Source organism: Spodoptera frugiperda, chromosome 5 (assembly GCF_023101765.2).
Source record: "Spodoptera frugiperda isolate SF20-4 chromosome 5, AGI-APGP_CSIRO_Sfru_2.0, whole genome shotgun sequence".
Lineage (NCBI taxonomy): Eukaryota > Metazoa > Arthropoda > Insecta > Lepidoptera > Noctuidae > Spodoptera > Spodoptera frugiperda.
Genome location: NC_064216.1, coordinates 11,641,361 through 11,663,077, shown reverse-complemented (window position 1 = coordinate 11,663,077; position 21,717 = coordinate 11,641,361). Strand labels below are relative to the sequence as shown.

The 21,717-nt window shown below is 35.9% G+C and overlaps 1 protein-coding gene and 1 non-coding gene across 2 annotated transcripts in view; both read right to left on the bottom strand.

Moving 5' to 3' along the window:
- Positions 1-4,888: 4,888 nt before the first annotated feature.
- On the bottom strand, positions 4,889-4,960 carry Trnad-guc (transfer RNA aspartic acid (anticodon GUC)). Its single transcript has one exon. It is a non-coding gene; the product is annotated as a tRNA-Asp (tRNA).
- A 1,036-nt stretch (positions 4,961-5,996) lies between these two features.
- Positions 5,997-21,717, bottom strand: part of LOC118271695 (uncharacterized) — a 180,488-nt gene continuing 164,767 nt past the window's right edge. Inside the window, exons 6-10 of the mRNA XM_035587850.2 lie at positions 13,678-13,850; positions 11,825-12,041; positions 11,065-11,404; positions 9,745-10,870; positions 5,997-8,894 (exon numbers count right to left, since the gene is read on the bottom strand). Of these exons, the coding sequence (XP_035443743.1) occupies positions 8,701-8,894; positions 9,745-10,870; positions 11,065-11,404; positions 11,825-12,041; positions 13,678-13,850 (2,050 nt within the window). The 3' untranslated portion in view covers positions 5,997-8,700. The remainder of the gene's footprint in view (positions 8,895-9,744; positions 10,871-11,064; positions 11,405-11,824; positions 12,042-13,677; positions 13,851-21,717) is intronic.

The following is a 21,717-nucleotide window of genomic DNA, read 5'->3' as shown; positions in this document are numbered from 1 at the left end:
AGATATAAGACACCTCTTTCTTAAATAAGTTTCTTTTTTATATTTTTTTTTAATAACAACGGTTGTCATATATGAACAAAATTATGAAGTCTTATATTAGTTATATTATATTGTTGGTCTTTCGGTACTTCGATCCTCATCGAGAGATTTATCTCTATATATTTCTTAGCCAAGCTCTTGGATTTTGACATAAATATTCCCTAATAATTATGTATATTTATCGAATCTCAGAATCTTACTTTATTGTCTTGTGTTTTGTAAGTGATTACGATATAACTAGATCAATTTCTAAGTAGATGTTTGTACAGGTTTGATGTAGGTAGGATGTTGTCAGATAGGTATAAGTTTAAGTTTAGAAACATAGTCTTAGTAGGTATACCATATATAACCCAAAAAACTGTATTATCAATTAGTAAAAAAACCCAAGAAAATAATATTCTGTCGCGAATAAACTTTGACATTTCCTATTTCATTAGCAAGCAGTTATATTATATTATAAGATGTTTATGTGTTGTTGGTAACAGAAAGTTCCTAATCATTAGACGTTGAATTAATTTTATCATTCGTATCTTCACGCTCTTTAGTCTCATGGAGACAGTCGCGAGCCAACACGAGGTGCATTGACTTTGGCATCGTCATTCGAGAAACAAGAAATTATGGCACAATTTTTTATTTTTTTCTATATGTTTTGAACGGAAAATTTGTGTTGATATACCTATTGGGATTCTCTTTCCTTCCTTCTTCTTAATTATCAAGTTTTAAGTTAAGTTTAAGTTCCTTATAACGGCCGAAGTTAGATTAGATGACCAAACTAAAACCGAAATCTCTGGATCGATCTCGAGTTTTTACTGAAAATCCATATAAGAGCACCACCCGGATATGGTCGCTCCGAGCGCGCCTCAAAAATCCATCAGACCACCACAGATGGGGCCCAGTAGGGCTGATGCCTAATCCAGAGCTGCGGACTACCTACTGGGTTTACCGGGGCTCCGGCTCGAAAAGCAGCAGTAGGAACGGGATGGTTTTTAGTCAGTAAGAGTCTGACACTTCCTCTCGCCTCGCTCTGGCGAGAGAAGTCATTGGATGATTTTCCCCCCTTAAAAAACCCCGGGTATGGTAATACCTACCATATAACGAAGGTGAAAAATCAGTTTATTATTTCGACCGATCTTTCATTGATCCATGAAAGCCGAAGTGAAAATTAGTGATACATAATAATTAACACATAAAACACCAAAGGACCAAAATCCCGTAATCAGGAAAAAGGCATACGTAATATAATTAGTATCGATTTACATGCAATTAGGTTATTATGAATGAAAATAACATCGTATAAGGTCTTATCTGACGTTCCTTCTGTTACGTAGAATGACTGACCCACATCATTACGTTAAACAATTTCTACAAGACCAGTGTGATGACGTCATCGTTCAGATTGGCATTGAGTGACGTAGATATATTCGTAAGGAGATATTATTCATTAATGATAATGATTGTATAAGGAGCATTTTATAAATGTTTGTATGAGGTCAGTTAATGTTTTTGAAATTGTAGAGGGCAGTTTAAGCCTTTTAAAATATTTTGCCTATTATTTTCTCAATAGAAAGGGCGACGATCAAGGTAGTTATGATGGTCATGCTATGATATTTTTTTGCTTTCAGTGTGTTCTTTTTAATTTTTGTCCTAAATAAGTATTGTAATGGAATAATCTTACCAAATAGAGAAAGGTAGGTATTATAAGTTTTTAAACTGACATGGTCACTAACACTAGTATTAGAACTCGAAACTTAATATGATTCATAGAAATAGAAAAACATGGTAAATATCCAGTTTTGGAGTTCTAATACTAGACAAGGATATTATTGATTTAGTCCATTTACAAATTGTTCTGCAAAAATATTTGGAGTTTAATCGAAATTGGTCCTTGTTGTACCAAAGGACCACGTTGTACAGGACAGTATTATAGTCTATTAGTCAACCAGCAATAGTCGATAGATCGAAATATTTCCCGTTATGTTTATGCAATCGCATGCCAGCGAGTGTCGGCACACATGTCGGTGGATTCCGCGAAGTTTTTATCATAATTATCAGTCACTCAAGTAGCCTCGGTTTTTACAAACATATTATGCTTGCTTAGTAATATTTTCTGATGAATTTGAGAGGTTAAAATATTAGTAATATACGGAAATATTGAGATGTCATCATCATAATTTACAAGTCTCAATCTCCTTTCTATCAAATTCCTCTGGTCCTGAGTGAGGCGAGAGGAAGCGTTACTTTTACTAACTAAATACCACCCCGTTCCTACCCTAATCCGAGCCCGGCCCCGATAAAGGATATCCTATATTTATATAGCCTACCTATAGCATGGCACTGAGCTAGATCTTCATCTGTTTATATCAGACCTCTGAATTTATTATAATTATATATTCGTAAATATAGGTCAAAATAAAATTCTGTCAGTCTGTCCGTTAGCGTTTATTGTACTAAGTTTAAATACTTCAACCTAATTATTTAGATTAGCCAAACATCTTCATAGCATTTCATTAAAGGTCTATTAAAACTGTAATTAAAATGCACCAACCCGGGAAACCAACACATAAACCCTTGATTACCACTCTCACTTGCCTTCAATTTGACCAAGGGGACAGTTTTCAAGGTGTCAAAGGTGAAATTAGGAAAAATTCAACTTTAGGATATTTTTGTATGTTACCGGTAACAGGTTAACAGCCCACTGTGGACTAATAAATGCGGTAAAAAAATGGGGGAGTTTTTGACCCACTGTTGCCGGGGTCCCTGACAATTCTAAAGTCCCTATATTATTGTCTAGGGATTCCCGTAATGTTACTTGCAGTTGACTATTAAGTAGTGCTTTTTTTTGAGGAGGTATAATTCATCTAATGATCTCAGCCCTTTCAGCGAGGTGAGAGAGAGTGTCAGACTCTTACTGACTAAAAACCACCCTGTTCCTACTCCTGTTTTTCGAGTCGGAGCCCCGATAACCCGTTAGTCTGCGGCTCCAATTAAGTAGTGCTTTAGTTATGACGTTAAATCGATGGAATTGAATAAATAGCTGTAACTAACTGATTTAGGTACTATACACTCGCACTTTACAGTTTTTCATTTTTGCCTATTTTAAGTTGAGCTGGATTTTTTTTGCGACTTAATATGGTGAGTCACATTATAAGGCGTGCTTAATAATGTTATTAAAAAGGGACCAAATTACCCAAATGTATCCGTCCTAAGAGATGAACATGCATGAAGAGATTGATTGATAGGGATATATCGAAAACGGTAAACCAACAAAATATGTTGAGACTTACAATTTTCACTGTACTATCTGCATTTGCATTTATATGTATTTAGGGGGATGAAAAATAGATGTTGGCCAATTCTTATAGATATTATTGCATCAAAATCGATCAAGCCGTTTCGGAGGAATATGGCTACGAAAACTAGGACACGAGAATTTTATATATTAAATGTTACCTACACATGTTTATACAAATAAATTTATATTTATCTTTAAACAATTTAGTTATTTTTTGGTTACGACCACTAGTTTTTTTTAATATACCTATTTTAGATAAACAAAAGATTGAAACACCAAAATGTGGTTTAAAATCATGATCTTTTAATTCTACTTACGTAACCGTTGAGTTAGAACATTAAGGTCCGTTTAGCCCCCAAGGACCAACACCTGGGAATCTCCTAAAGCCCGGGGATTTAGTAAAAGTGCGCTGGCCAACAACTGATGTGAAAAAAACAGTGTAATGTGTTGTGCTTAGCCCTTAGATCTCTCAACGAAGGGTCCCCCAGCTTCCCTTATCTTAATGCGTCTGCTGGACATACGGGGGCTGCGAATGGGCAGCGGTTTCAGGAATGTGTGCATTTTATTGTTTATTTATCTTTTTTTTAATGATTTAAAAGAAACTTGTTAGTTTTGGTTGTAGCTTCTGTTTTCCCAGTTTAATGTTTGAAAAGTATATACTTACCTACTAATACTTACCTATACTCGAGGGTGGGTTTACACAAGAGAATTGTTTTCAAACGAGCATTTTGATGTTAGAATATTTTTAAGTTGACCCATTTTAGCCAAGAGCACTCCTAATACATTTCTTAATCACACAGGGGTGTTCCGTGTTACCCAAGAAGGGTGGTAAAGGTTTCGTTACTTATTAGCTAGGAACTCTAGTTTTTGAAATTTTGATACCAGTCCTAAGTAGGTACAGTTATAGGTAGATGATTATATGTAGTAGTAGGCAGATATAGGTAAAAGCAAGTTAGCTACAGCAGACTACATAATATCAAGAATGTTATTTAGCGCCATCTAGTGAACAATCACAAATATATTTAATTCTTTCCTAACCTTTGTAGTAGTACCATTGAGTTTAGATAGATGGCGTTAAAACCAACTATAGTTTTAATGCATTTTCGTTCGTGATTTCACTTGGCTGTAAGTCCGACCCCTCAGCTTCTCTAAATCCCTGTTTTGTCCGGATGTTTTGGGGCCAGATTAAATCGTCCACTGGGACCCTGGCTTAGAGGGGACGGTATTGCGTTTACACAGTTCAATTGCTTTCACTAATCAGTTGATATCGATGATGTAGGTAGATATATTCCGATTTAAAAAAGATTTAGGTTGATTAAAAATGTTTTTAATTCATTAATTATGTTTTATAATCGTTCTATTTATGGTAAAAAATCAGTCAGATTATAGATTTACGTATTATTAAAAAAATATATACCATCCGTCAAATATTCAAAGGTTTTCATGAAATAGTATAAAAAGAACTAAATTTTTGCGAAAAATATAAAATAAATACATAAAATATTTAACAAAAGCCAAAACACGTGTTTGTAATGAAAAAAGAAATGACAAAAGGTTCTCTCCGGCGGGGAATCGAACCCCGGTCTCCCGCGTGACAGGCGGGGATACTGACCACTATACTACCGAAGACTGTACAGGTTTTGGCGAAATAGGTGAATACATTATACGGCAAAAGCCATTTCAGACAAAATTCTTTTATCATCCAATGACGACAATGTTTTTTATTGTATATGATTAATGATTAATTTACATTTCTTGTACATTGATGAAATCTAGGTGGGGCAGGATCTGGCATTGTCATTTGATCACAATATTATTGTGACTAATGTACTTAAAGTCTTAATGAGAAACTAATAGTATTTGATAAAATTATATTATTTTACTCGTATTGGTGAAACTACATAAATGCAAAAATACCAAAATATCAAAATTAAACTACCAAAAAAAGATCAATTTTGAAGTATAAGTATAACTACAGCACAGACTATATAATCAATTTGTATTGCCTTTTACCTTTCTTGCTTTCAATTTAGGTACCAAAAGTACCAACTAATGCACTAATATTGCTACTACCCACTGAATTTGTCCAACCTAGAAGTCTATACACGTTTGCAACTAACCCTAGGGATTACTTCGGAGATAAGTTTCTAGGCACTGCGCACAAACGCTTTGCCAGACCTGATTCAATTCTGATTGAGCTGTGTATCTTAGGTGGGGATAAAGTATTTGTCTCAAAAAATGCTTTAGGCTTAAAGAATAAATATGTTTGGCTGTCTTTTTTGGTATATTGATGAACTTTACATTATCTCTTTGTTTATTAGTTTAAGTTCCATTTGATGATTCTGTATCGGATACTTTTTTTAGCCTCTGTACAAAAAATAAGTAAGTATAAGTGTAAGCACACTAGGACTTTCTCCTGTGTCGTGGTTTTTTAGTTTTTTAAATTACCTTTTTTTAACTGTGCAGTCTTAACTGTTCCTACAGTACTGTACAGTTGGACTATGTATTCTTGATTCCATTCAGTTAAAACTGCACAGTTACATTATAAGATATGTCTGCTATAAGCTAAATGAGGCTTATAACCCAGCAATAGTCTGTCTTGAGCTGTTCGTATGTAAAGGGGAAAAGTGTCATTAAGAGCTTAAATAAAAAAATAAAAAACATATTATCATTCAAAATGCACTATATTTTATATATTTTCAGTTGCTATGTATTATTACAAAACCTTTTAAAATCGTAATACAGTCGGCAACATAAAAACCTTCTTAAGAAAATATATTTTTACACAAAATTAACTATGTTATGTATATTATGTAGTAGTACTTATGATTTATGTATATCTATGTATATTGTGCTTTCAACATTCCGTTTCGTGCTAAAATAAACCTTATAATGTGGTGACCAGAATATAATATTGAATGGGTTTGTGTATGTACAATCAGCTATGTTTTTTTTAATTGTTTGATGGTGGTTGACGCCACAGTTGACGCTCTATGGATCAATTAAGTGGGGATGATATCCACACTTTATTAAAATAAACCAACTTTAAAAAAGCCTATGTGTAATTCCAAACCATAATCTACCCCTGTTGCAAACTCCATCCCGATCCTTTCAGCCATTTTGACGTGATGGAGTAACAAAAAAATATACATTTCATAATATAATATTGGTAGGAAAATGTGGGTTTGATGACTTTCAATGTTCGCTAAGACATCTATTAATTAATTCCACCCTAGTCGGGAATCCTAGAACTTTGTAGTGACCAATTTCAGTGTAGTTGCTTTCATGCAAATAATTATGATGGGCTATGTATGTATACCTATGTCATTACGAATGTACCTAGGGGTAACCCGAAAATTATTTTTAGCCACGTTTTATTTAAAAATCAATGTTCTTATTGTGATCACCACGAACTGTTGACTAGAGAAGTAATGTATCGGCTATTCCTTTTTAAGAGACATGCAGTTTGACATAGACCAACAGATTTATTACCGTGGTATTTAATGTTGTAAAAATTTTGATAGATTTGTACCAAGGACAGTTCGGAGTTTTTGATTAAAAGATAAAATGAATATTTTTTGATAAAAATATCAAATAAGTAAATGAAAAATAGTATTAAATACTAACATAATTTTTTGGTCTATTTAAATATACGTTAGTTAAATTAAATAAGTACATAATATATCGTCGTAAAATTTGTTTGAATTTTGAACTATAGACTTGATCGAGATTTTTATTTTCAATATTGCAATAACTAAAAATGATAAACAGATTTTTGGTTCTTTTGTAAAATCGAGTGGTGATTACTTGTTACAGAGTAGATTTGATCGATTTTTTCATTTTAATTATTTTATCATTTAGTATTTATAAAGTACTATAAGACAACTGTTAATAGTAGAAATGACAAAGGAATGTACTAAATGAATTCTGGAAAATGATCGACTTTTTTGTGAAATAAAAAAAAAACATAGTTATTTGTTTCAAAAGAATATATTAATGTTGGTAGGACTGTTTGAATGAATTCAGTTTTTTATATAAAAATCCTACAAGTACTTACTTGAAAATGTTTCATTTAAATATTGTTTATTTTATTCATAATGTATTTGTATTTAAAATTAATTACAAGTAGCGTTTTAAATGCATTATGCATTAACTATAATTTATTTTTATTAAAAAGACCATGTCACGTCAATATTCATCTTAATAAAAATACAATTAACGCCATCTGTGATTCGTTCCCAGCAACATTTATACACTTCGTAATTAATTTCAAATTGTTTATTTATCGTAACTTTTTCTATTGCTTATAATTGCATATAGGCGACTTTAACCAACTCTTATTTATAGGAATATTCACATTTTTATACCGCTTTTATAAAACTACTTATCAAAGTTACATTTAAAGTAATTAAATTGAAGGTAACAAAATAAATGAAAGACAATATTTTAGCAACACATGTTTAAGTAAAGGCACAAATAATTTAAGTACCTAACACAATAAATGATGTTTACAAACTACATTTAAAACTTACATTTAAAATATACAGGGCTACATTTTAAATGATACACAGAATTCTAAATAATAGTTTTTAATCGACGTACAATTTTATTTGAAACATTCTTTATTTGAAATGAAGTTACATTTAATATTTTACAATACCCAAAACCAGTTTAATAGCAAGCTACATTATTTTTGGCACGCTACTAAAGAACTAAATTCGTCCAACTGCTTTTACATATCTTATTACTATGTACATAGGAACAAACGTATGAACTGTATGTACTTATATATGTACATTATATTTACAAGTTTCATTTTAAGTATTCATTTTAAATGATTAATAAAAAATGTTTTGTATTAAATGAAAGTGATGTCTTTTAAATGAAGATTTAACAGTTTTGGGTTACCTTTTTGGTAGGATATACATATTTTTATAGCCATATTGTAGGCTAGATGTGTACATTATCAAGAGATAAGTAGGCTTTTAAAATAGTTATTGATATTAATGTTGATCGTGTCATTTACCCCTAAGTAGAGGGCATAGTATTAGGTAAACATGACCTTGGTTGGCTTGTCCTGCGTCACAGGCTACGGTAGGCAAACGTTGTTCAAACTAATAATTTGGATGAATGTTTGGCAAATGTTTGGCCCATAAATCTTTCGTGACATGAACCAACGTCATTAGCGACACGATGTTTTTATGATCTCTTTGGCGGAGAATTTTTTCGTGAAATTACATTATTTTTGTAAGGGTGTGTAACCTAAAGATAGGGCTTGCTTTTTATTATTGGGAAAATTCATATATATTAATATAACGTACGAAATAGTTTCCACCATGTTTCAACACTAACACAAATATTGGTTCCAACTAGACTAGGGCTGTCCTGTCGATGCTCGCGTACTCCTTGCCCGATCTCGGCCTGGTGACGTGCCTGTCGGCCGAGACGTCACACGAACTGAAGGACGAGACTGAGAGGGATTCCATGTAGTCCGAGGTATCGGACGCACCGCTGGATGTGGATTTCGTCGTCATCTGACTGTGGCGGGCTGTGACATCCGTTTCTATTGGAAAAAAAACAAAATATATTAGTTACCGAATCGAAATCGAATGGGCCGGATCGACCGGAGTGATACCACGGCCTAACAGAAAACCGACGTGAAACAACGCTTGCGTTGTGTGAGTGAGGTTACCGGAGGCCCAATTACCCTTCTTCCCAATCCCTGATTCCCCAACAACCCTTAATTTCCTAACCCAAAAGGCCGGTAACGCACTTGTAACGCCTCTAATGTTTCAAGTGGCCATGTTCGGCGGCGATTGCTTACCATCAGGCGATCCGTCTGCTCGTTTACCGGCTTATTCCATAAAAAAGTTACAAAACATAAATCACAAGAAAACTTCTTTGAAACGCCTCCGGTAATAAAACCAATTCAGATAAAACAATAAAGAAATACATTACAAAAATTAAAGTTGGTTTTGTTGCTAAAAGGAGTCAATTATAAGTTTGAATTGCGTGCCACAAAAACATACACGTCTGACCTTCAGATTTGAAAGTACTAGACTAGTATTATGATATTATTTTTGTTATTGTGAACCTACCTAACTAACTGGCGTACTCAGAGACATTTCATAATTAAAACAGAATAAGTAACGATTTTGTTCTGAAAACATTGTTTTTATGGAATAGGTGGCAAACGAGCAGACGAGTCACCTGATGGTAAGCGATCAGCGCCGCCCACGGACACCCGCAACACCAGAGGAGTCACAGGTATGTTGCCGGCCTTTTAAAAAGGAGTACGCTCTTTTCTTGAAGGTTTAATTGTTAAGGACTGGGTTGAGTGACCATTAAATGACTCTGAGTATGGCGGTAAGACTTCATTTAAAGGTAATTTATTTAAAGGTAAGTCAACTTACCAGGTCTCTTCTTCCGTCTCGTCAGCGTGTCCACATCACAAGAATTAGATTTCGTCAACGTCGCCACCTCCTCAAACTGAAACGTCAAGTTCTTCAACGGATCCGAAGAGTTAGACTTGACGAACGCATGCACTGGAGTCAGAGCCTTCCTCATCTGCTTACTATTCTTCACATGCTTTTTTATTGACTTCGAACTCGTTATTGGCATTTCAAACTCGTTAAAATCTCCCTTATGATGCTTCAAAGACCCTGTTGAAACCCCAGAATCGTTTGAACTCGACGAGTCCCTATTCTTATCGGATTTACTGGGAACGCTTGAAGAACGACGAATTTTGACGGCGTCTCGAAACTTTGTCACCAGAGCATTCTCGGTTTTTAACTCGGGCACTTTGAATTTATCTTTCGGTTCGATGATTTCTAAACTTATTTGCATGCCTTCGTTGATGCGATCGGTTTTCGTCGCTTTCCTTAAAACGGTTGGCGTGAAACATATCCGATTGTTCATTCCATAATCGTCATAATGTCTCTTCGTGAAGTCCGCGGAGCTGGACCGTCGCGTACTGTTCGTGTTGTCTGACTCAGAATGCTGTGTGGGGTCGGACATATGACTGATCCGACTTACGTTGTCTGAAAAATTCTGCTTGCTACTTGAAATACTGATCTCTAATGGCTCCATGTGCATGTAATTTAAATGCTCATTGCAGCAATCTGTGGAGGGGTGCACAGTATTCGTTGTGGCGGTTGATATATCGTCCTCATGTTCGGGTATGTCTTCCAAAGCGTCTAATTCCTCCTGACTGAATCCAGCGCTTCTTAGGATTTGTAGGGAATTCTCGAACTTTTCAAGTGTCGAGAGGTCTATGTTAGCGTAGTTGGCGAAATCTATTTCTGGTACTGGTTTCTTGGTGGCAGTGGGCTGTGGGGTGACGTTGACGTAGTTGGAATGTGTCTCAGCTTCGTTATTGTTAATGCTAGTATCACTTGTGTTGTTGTTATCTGTTTGTTGGTTCTCTACGTTTTTGGCTTCGTGTGTGCACGTGCACGGCTGCCCGTTGAGCAGACATTTCAGTTTCTTTGGTGTGTCGTATATGCTGGAGGGGTCCGTGTGAGAGTCTACTGGGTGCTCCTGTAACAAAGATTGACATTTTAAGTAATTGAATAGAAAGTTCGGGATCAGGTACATTTTAATAGAGTATAAAAATACGTCTAGAACGCACAGACCTCAATAATTACATTAAAGTTTCTCTTGATATCCAATTAAGAGTTTCTAGAAAATATCTTAATAATTTTAACAAGCTTTCACATTTAATTTGATCTTACCTGTATTAAGGGCATTGGTGTTTTGGGCACATCGTAGTTCTCGTAGGGTCCACTGAAGGATTTCTTTCTACAGCAGCATGGTTTGACCTGCTGCCAGCATTGGCAACTGCCGCCGGTCTTCGCCGGGACAGTGGGGGTGCAGCAAGCCACTGGACTCGCTCGTTTGGACTCAAAGCTCTTGTCCAGGAGGCAGGCACTGCGAGGTACACTGTACTCTGAGGCACTGCCACTTGAACGGGAGTATATGGAGGCTCTGTCAGAATCGGAGCGCTTCTCCAGAATATTGTCCATTGTCCAAACTGGGGACATGATTGAACCAGGCGTGTTCATTGTTGACGATCTGGAAATATGAAAGGCAAACGTAAAGAGACCTGGTAAGTTACATATGGTTTTATCGTGAATACTGGTAACTATTTATTATAAAAAGCTAGTAATTCTCAAAATTGTTTTATAATTTGGCTTTTCTGGCAAATAATACCATTTTACTCTTTTTTCTATCTTTTTTTTATTCTGTTCTCTTTATTTTTTTAAAACGTTGCCCCACACTAGGATTTTCTCCTGTGTCGTGGGTGTGCTTACAAGCATACACATGACACGCAGACCCGAAACAACAATATGTGGATCACACAAAGAGTTGCTCCGTGCGAGAATCGAACCCGCTACATGTTATGCGGCAGCCGGTTGCCCAGCCACCGCGCCAACCGTGCAGTCAAACCAGAACAAGTTAAGATGCAAATTCTCTAGTTTCTCAAAAACTTACCTAGTCAAATGACTGATCTTTCCAATGCAACTGGAACACCGCGGCAATGAGGTTGGTCTCCTAAACTTCTCCTCGCCATCAAGGCTGGAGTCCAGGTCTGAGAGACAGTGCATGGTCTGACTTGCAGGGCCTGCCCAGGATGGAGACACGGACCTTAAAGACGTGTGGAAGCACTCGTCCATGCAGGAACTGGCGTCTGAGAAACGTTTTTCTAGCACTGGAAATGGGTAAAGAAGATTAGTGGATGAAGTCATATTTGGGGAATGGAGTTAAGGGTGATATTTGCTTGTCTGAGCTCGTGAAATGTGAGCATCGTAGATACAATGTTGTATACACCTTGATTTGGAAGTTTTTCTTAATTACCGATGTAGGGTTTTCTTCCCGGTTCTTTAAATTGGTGTTTAAAAGAACTGCTTAGGAGTTGTCCCACGTAAACTATAAATGTCAGTGAAAAAGATTGACTGAAAGACCCAGATCCAGTCCCACTCCCATTTCTGTGTAGATACCAACAAGATAAGTCGTCCAATCAAAAACACTTTCGCTACATTTTTGTAGTTTCAACTGCAGTTACAAGCAAAAGTCACCCTTAACAACCATGGAAGAAGGAATCATTTTCTAATTCATTAGATTAATATTACACGTGGTTATTGAGGTAACTAGGTAACATTAGGTATATAATTTATAATAGATTAATAACACAAATTGAATTATATTGTGGTTTCTAGACAAACTTTAGTAGTAACAGATTAAACAGTACCCTTAGAATTAGTATGAGTTTGCTTTACGTTTAAAGTACATAATCGAAATAAGAGCGCGTTCGGCTCTCTGATTGGCCGGCTCGAATAAACCAACCAATTACTATTAGCTTTTGAGATCCGCAACGAATTGTTTCGCAAGACCTAAGATATACAGATGCTAGTCGCAGCACATGAAGCTATACATAACAGTGATGGATAATCGATTTTATTACAAAATACTAAGGTTGAAATTTCTATAGACAGATTGGTATACGTGCACCTGCAGTTTTGGAAAAGCAGAACACTGCAAAACTAGGAGAATTGTTTGCCAATTTTTTTTTTTTTATTTATCTTTTAAAGATTAGATTAGGTTAGTTTACTGTGGTTAAGGTATACAATGAGTTCTCATGGCATGCCACGCCTTTGTCAATACCGATATAAGGCGACTTCGGATTTTTACGGTCAAGTGATATGTCAATATTGCTTTTTTTTTCTTTATTTTGTCTCTGGTACGATTGTGTGGGTTTTAAAAAAGTAGTTTGCTAACTGATCATGTTTGTTCTACAAACTGAAGTGTTATACATGGATGGATTTATTAATGATCCGTGATTGAGAGTTGAAATGAGTAAATAAACTCTTTAAGTCTAATGCTAATGCTGCTATTCTGCTTAATTCCTTTTCTGGGTATAAAATTAATGCAAAGCACATACAAATGCTTCAGTTTAAGAGCTTCTTACTTAAAATTTTCGATCACTTAACCCATACAAGACCAGAGACAGAAAAAATCAAGATCTTCAATATAGGCCAACTCGCGCACTCAGAGTCATTTAATGGTTACTTAACCCAGTCCTTAGCAATTGATTTCCATACAAAATCGTTATTAAGGAATAGTTTAAGTAAGCATTAAATGACTCTGAGTGTGGCAGCAAGATAATCCGGAGCTGCGGACTACCTAGCGGGTTTTCCGGGGCTCTGGCTCTGGCAGAAGGCAGGAGTAGGAACGGGGTGATTTTTAGTCAGTAAGTCTGACACTCCCTCTTGCCCAAGGTGGGAGAAGCCTTTGGATGATTTTCCCCCCTTAAAAAACCTAAGATACTACGTTATAAAAATACCAACCTGAACCGCTCCTGGACGCTATGCTAAGCCTGGACTGAGCCTCATGACTGTATACGTTGAGGAGTTCGGTCAGCTCCCTGCCTCCTTCAGCCGCGAAGATGAACAGGCCCTCGCCCTTCCCACAACGGGAGCCTCCTTCCACGCAGAATCTCTTGTCAACCACCCCGTAGCGTCTGTGGAAGATAAAAAAGAGTTAAGATTTTTTTTCAAGAGATCATTTAGGAGTGTTATTGCAAATTCAGTTCATTCAATTTCTTATTCCCAACTACTACAATTCCTATACCTAATAATTTCGGGTCTCGTCGATTTCTATATAAATAAAGAACCTATCTATCTATCTAGACATCATCTATCTCGGGAGACCCAGAAAGAACCTAAATTTTTTCAGCTAAGCCAATTGCTCTCAATTCTGTCTACCTATCAGAATGAATACCGTACGTGGATAGTTTAGCCGATATTTCTAAGTATTATTTTCACTTACGTACAACCCTCCGAATGAATTTTCGGATGTAGGTACGTAGCTACTTAGCTAGTCGATATGATGTAATATTGAAGTATATGAAAGGGATGGAATTCTGCATACCTTAATCTAAATAGCCTAAAATTATTTGGACCACTTGAATACACCCCGTACTCCCCTCCCTTCCCTATTTATGCGTCTTTTCCTAAACAAGCTCCGTACTCCCCCTATTTATCCGTCATTTCATAAAACAGGCTTTTCACACACAAAACTTCAGCTAGAGACATCAATGAGCTCAAACATAGTCATCCAAATTACTCCAGAACACATACTCGCACCGACTTAAGACACAGAAAACCACAAAAATCTTCTACATAGCACATACAAATTATGGCAACTTAAACCCATTGACCAATGGCCGTTATCGATCCGCAACAAAACACAAACCATTAAACACAACGCACCCCACAACCTCTAAAGCTGATCACCGCAAATCGCACACAGGGGAGATTCGGAGACCGAAGGGCCAACTCCCGATCGAAAAAAGAAAGAAAGATAACCGACTTAAGTAATTGCTTCATTCCCTTATCTTTTTCCCTTTTATTATCCAAAGTTAAAGTAATTAGTCAGTTTTTTAATTGATTCCACGTTTTGCTTTGAGCTATATTTGACCAGTTTATCATGGACTCGCTTTGTATGATCTTTCCTCATATTCAAAGGTCAGTTTATATTGGTTTTAGAATTGGATGTATGTACAGTACGTAAGTGTTGTCGCACTTGGGTGGTCGTGGTCACCCGCATGACGTAATTAAAACGAAGTTGTAATCAAGATTCATTAACTAGATGATGAATTGAGATTGATGACGGCGGAGAGTAAATTGTGTTGCTTTCTATATTTTTTTAGCGATATTTTTTTGAACGTAGATAGGTATAAAGCTGTCTGTTTTCATTTTAGTTAGGTAATAAGGAGGAAAATTTGTGATAAAAATATGTATCTAACAAATTTGAAATGTCAAGGATATTCATATTTATTTCACAAAATAATTGGTGAAAAGTAGACCTCCAAAGAAACCGGTGTATTATTTAAATTTGTTAATGCTCATTAAAATATGAGACCTAAATAGGATTAGTTACTAACACCAGAAAATGAATTTTCTACTCGAACGTAGCAAATAAGTTTATTACTTGTTAAATTGGAAAACGAATTAGTTCGAGTTTCTATAGAAGTAAGTAATTAATCCCGTCTAGCTGACTATTCCACTCGAATTTCTGTATAAATAAAATAAATTATTACAACGAAAGTACAACGAAATGGCAGCCATTTTTGAAAAAAGTACACGACACGAGTGTAGACTATAATAATATTTGAAAAAAAGAATATACACGACACGACTGCAGACTATATTTGAAAAAAGAAAACCGTTCTTAATTTGAATATAAGACAAAGACAAAACACGTGTTCGTTTACAAAGTGGCCTACCTTTTAAATATTAATGTATTCGTTGAAAACTTTTAATTTAATCTGGATTTAAGGCTTAAAACTTCTCTTGTCAAAGTAGATTACGTTACGTCTGACCGAAGATGATTTTAATTCTGACTTCAAGCTTTTCGCTGGAAGTATTTCGTTACCTTTACTGGGCAATATTAACTTTTATGAATGTACCTACTTGATTTATTTTGTGAAAGATAAAATTTACAACCTCTCCGAATGATTACGAGGGCCGAAATGTTTATGTTTGATGGAATTTGAAACTACACACGAATACTACAGCAGTATTATAAAAAGCCATTAACTTAAAATATGTATAAGAAATACGTATTTACGAATCTATACTAATATTATAAAGCTGAAGAGTTTGTTTGATTGTTTGATTGTTTGTTTGTTTGTTTGAACGCGCTAATCTCCGGAACTACTGGTCCGATTTGAATAATTCTTTTTGTGTTGGATAGTCCATTTATCGAGGAAGGCTATAGGCTATAAAACATCACGCTATAACTATTAGGAGCTAAGAAATAAAGGAAAATGTGGACAAAACGGGGGAAATTATTAATTCTTAGAGGGCTTCCGTTGCGTGCGCTGCGAAAATGGTTCAAGATACGAAAATTATATGTATGAAAGAATTATTCCTCTTAAAATGATCTAAAAAAGTCCGCGACAGTATATGTCTATCTTTTAGGATTAACTTACTAGAATCGTTTTTATGGTAATCAAACTGGGTCGAAATTAATGCATTATTTATTAAGAGTTGTATTAACGAAAAATATTAATCTTTATCGAAATAAATGTGTTGTTCATTAAGAGTATTTAAATGTGAACAAAATTGTCTTTGACATCACTAAACTTCAATAAACATCTTAGAAGATATTACAATTTTAAAATAACTCCGATATAAAATTCACCCGCGCTGCATGATGTGCGAAACACGACGCCGCCAGGAGGAGAGGCATTGTTTGCGAACGACGCGGAGCCTGGTGTAACTATACCCAAAAAAATTATAGTCTTACTAACGAAGTAAAACATTTTTTGATCATTGACCATCGAAAGCGTTTGTTTACAGCGTAGAATGGCAAAAAAGCGGTTTACTACACGCCCACATTTTATTGTGGCTGTCTAACAAAGTACAACCAGATTCTACGTATAGCGCAATAATATCGGCTGAAACATTTGTCAAACAAAAAAATCCAATTCTTCAATTTATTGTCATAAAAATATGATAGGGTATAAAAATATGGTCCTTAAGTATTTCATAACCTTGCGTCACCATGTATGAAAGAAAACATTTGTTCTAGAAAGTACTCTTTCTTTTTGGGTGAAGCGAGAAGGCGTGTAAAAATCACCCCGTTCTGATTTGAGCCGGGGCCCCGGTAATCTTTTACGTTGTCTGCAGCACCGGATCGGGCATCAGCCCTATTGGGTCCCATCTGTAGTGGCCTGGCTCTTTGAGGCGCGCACAGAACGCGACGCACGGTACGCACGGGTCTGGTTTTGATCGGGCGACGAGCTACTCTTACTCGCCGTCCGCACACCCGCGCTTACAGTGGCCTGGGATCGTCACGCGATCCTCGACGCCCGGAGTGTCTTCTGCGGCGGTTGGGGCGTGATGAGGATCGTTCCCTCACGCGCTCCGCCTCCTCCTTAGCTAGGATGACAGCTTCGCAGAAGGGGGAGACGGCGTCCCTTTCCCCCTCGCTCCGCACTTTGGCCTGAACTAGAGCCGGACGTGAGAGGTTACCGTCGCCATTCACATCCCTAAGGACATGGCGATGCTCAGCACATGCAATGCACACCGCCACTGTATGCTCCACTCAAGCTGAGAAAGTTGTTTGCAAAAATAAATATAATGCCTAAAATAACTATTCATATCATCCGGGCGGTCCTCGCAATGACGACACCCAGACGAAACGCCCGGGTGTTTCCTCCCGCCGAATTCGAAACAGGTACCAACCGAAACTTCCGTGTCCGGTAAGTACCTGCGTCAGGCGGTAGGTGAGGACGCCGTGACGCCTCTGAAGCCACTCTTCAAAGAGGGGACTTACCATTGCTATAACGCGTATGTAGCGAGCCCATCTATAAAGTACCCTAGGAATTTTATTTCAGAAACACAAACCGGGGTGGCGGTTACCCAACCTATAGGCGCAGGTTTTCGGAAAACAGTGGATTGTTCTTTATAATCATAATCCAGTGCTATCACGAATTTTCAATGCACAAATTAACTGTGGGTAACAGCTATAATTTATGAAGCTGAGAAAGTTGTTTGCAAAAATAAATATAATGCCTAAAATAACTATTCCACGCGGACGAAGTCGCGGGCACAGCTAGTACAGAATACCTAAACAGACAATAAAAAACATGGCTAAATTCGTAAAGATTCTGCTACTATGAAACAGCAAAAAAGATTCTCAATTTACTAAACAAGTAAACCTATTTTTTAAACCGATTTTTCTACAATATCTAACCAAAATTCGTCTTAATCTAGTCAAGTTAATTCAGAGGATGGTATTCAACCACGCCATGAAGGAATTTAATTTTGACAGTGGATGCCAATGGACGGGTGCTAGCGAATTTCACGGATGCCTGCAACCAAGATTCAAGCAGTATTTCGGTAAAAGAATGGCTAGATGGGACAATTTGTTTAACTTATTCTTTTTGTTAGGAATTCCTTGTGATATGAACATTTTGTTAAGGTATTTTGATTATTTTGTGTCTTATGAAATTAACTTTAACTTAGTAGAGTATCTTTTTACTGTTTTTTTTTTCTCTTGATAGCAACCGAGTCTGCAATACAAAGTTGTCGACTATTCTGCCAGTGTCGAGTTTTACTGTGGTTATTAGATACCTATAGTATTTATTCATAATCTGTGGAATCTGTCAATTACTCATATTTTTTTTTAGTTGCCATTTATTTAACTGAAATGTACCAATATAAAACGATGTATGGTTTAATGGGTATCTTCCGCAGTTCCGTACATCGTGGTAAAGGAGTGGGACCACAAACGACGTCGCTGGAGCCTGGAGCTGCATCCGACAGATCGCCTTTGAATTATTTTGATTCGCCCTCCTCTTTGTGTTTGTGGAAATTGAACGGTACTCCCATTTTATATCTGGTATTGCCATGTCATTTCTTTTGTCGTTTCAAATACCTATGCGCGTGAATATTTTTGTACATTTTTGTTTTTATATCCCTAGCTATGGCCGTCGTTGTAATTCCTCTATTATTTTTATAGCGATGCCGTACCATGATTCTTATAACATAAGAAATAAAACTTTTTATTAACGACCCTTTTATCCACTTAAAAGAACAATAAACTTGAAGTCAAATTAAAAATAACGCCCATAAAAAAGTCCACAACAAAAAGATTTCCCAGTTGAAAAACTTTTATATCCGTATAAAACTAACAGAACTTCCTCACGTAAAACGACACGTGGCAGGATCATTAAAAAAAAAGAAATGTCAAATTTGGTTCGCGCCAGAAAATATTCGAATGGAATTCCAAGTTCAAAAAGCGTTTGAATTCAAAAAATATAGCCGGCTAAATTCAGGAGTCTTGCGTTTGAATCGTTTAGTAAATGGAGCTACGGCATTTTCGATTGGGTCGGTTAGCGTTTAACAAGGAGTTTGTAGTCTAGTCACGTAGGTCTTTTACTAGGGAGCTCGTCGTATGAATAAGGAAGTCGGCAGTGTGTTTTTAAATGGCATTTAAAATTATGTCTTCGATTTAATGTAGACGTTTAGATAAAATTTTATGCGCGGAACTCTTCTTTCGTTAAATTTCCGAGAGCTTTTTCTTTTTTCTGAGATTTGAATAGTACTACGTGGTCGGAAAGTAAGTTTCGTTCAAGGTGCTAAATGTGAAAGTGGTAGTTTAGTACTCTGTGTAACTATTTTATTACAATTTTGTTTTAACTTTTATGAGCACTCGTAATCGTTTGAAAGGGCGCCGTCAAAATAAATTTAACGATAAAATCGCGGCAATACCATAAACTTACTTTCATTTCGATGCATAAATATTCGCGCGAAAGACGTCAATAAATTTTAAATTACATTTAACATCGGGAAATGATTTTATGCTTTCAATACAAGTATGACATGTTTGAAGTCCTGGCCATGCTAAAGCTGTGGAAATGAGATTTGTACCACTCTGTACCCTTAGTACGAGTTTGCTTTACGTTTAAAGTAATCGAAACAAGAGCGCGTTCGGGCCGAAAGCGCTCTCGTCCAAAGCAAACTCATACTATAATTACAGCTATCACAAAATGTACTAAGTATAACATCGTTTTATTTATTGACTTTGTCTTACCTATTGGCCTCTATAACCTTGGTCTTGATCTGATCGTGTAATAAACCCTTAATAATAATATGTTTTTTTATCTTCATGCCTTTTATCAGAGGTGCACATTTCGGCACGTCATGAACCTACTTTTCACCATTTATGTTATAAGTCCCACGTAATAGGGGGTGAGCCTATTGCCATATACCGCACACAATTCCAGAATCCATGCTATCACTGAGAAAATTTCGAATGACCGAATAAAGTCCAGTAGGTTATTAATACTCGACCAACGAGGCAGTAACAATAATCTGAAACACTATTATTACAACTAATACCTATTTATTACGTAACAATATTTTGATGTACACTATATTAGTATGTGTCGACGCGTCCTAAGAATAAGGGCAATAAAAACAATTTTCTCCGATCCATTGAAGGTTGTCTGGAAGACATCGGCATTAGGGATAGGGTCGCCCTATCTACATATTCAATTATACTTTGTATTTTATTTTTTTATGGCAATTATAGCTATTATTCTAGGGCCAATAGTAATTGAGCGACTTCAATTCTTATTGAGTTTATTCGATTTAAATTTTGAATTGTGAATTCTGTTTTAATGAAGAAAAAAAGGTCAATTTTAATTTATCACGATTAAAATGTTGACTTTAATTTTAACACCCATTTTCGTTACGGCTCTCTATGTAATGGGAGGTGAACCTAATGCTATATACGGAGCACAATTCCATGTTTGTATAACTAAGAAATTTTCGATAACTATACATATTAAACTAAAATTTTATTGTAACTTTCGTAAGACATACTAAATTAATTATTATGTTATCGGCTTACTCACGTAACTGTTTGACGAGGAACTCGACTAGGAATGCTGCTCATGAATATGAGCCTCTAGCATGGCTTGAAACTATTCGAGTTCCTCGTCAAACAGTTACGTAAGTAAGCTGATAACAAAATAATGAATATATCAAACTAACCTTAAAAGATATTCATCTCCTTTCACCAAACACACAGCAGAACTTTACAAGAAACTTCAAAGCGAAAACTTGCTTCAAATCGATCGTTGATTCCTCGTTATCATCAAAAGCAGTTCTGCATCCCCTTCATTATAGGACAGGGGTGTAAATACCGCGTTATTTATACGGTTTCCTTCAGGCAATATACGTAATGCTAGTTTCGGGTAGCGACAAACACGGGCAGATAATCTTTGGGCCCCGTTCCCCCATTAAAATGATGGGGTAGGCCGTATACTGTGATCGCCTTTGCCATAAGAATGGAAAATAAGATTTGAAAATCGAAATTATGTGTTCTACGTTTTGTTTCTTTTTTTTTTGGCGTTTTTATTGTATTGTAATGTTAGGACTGATTTAGTTAAACGAGATTGGTTACGTTATTTTGTTATGGGATGGGTAAAATTGTTATCATAAATTATTGTTTACGTATATTTACAAGATTACATTGTTTCAGATTTTTGTGCTGTTCTTATTTAAACGTATTTATATTTGTATCTTTAATTGCACCTTTAGTAACGATTTAAAAACAATTCGTAGCTAATGAATTAATGTAAATTATATTGGATTTCGAATACTATAAGAAAAAACAAACACATATTGCACAATTTAAAGAAAATATAGTGTAAATCTATTTAATAACATTAATAAGTTGCCAAAAAATGTTATAAAAAAAACATACTATTAGTAAAAAAAAAAACGCTTAATCTGCATAATCAATCGGATATCCCTAAGAACATTCAATCAATACTGCTTACCCCACCTTGTACTAGGCGTACGTGA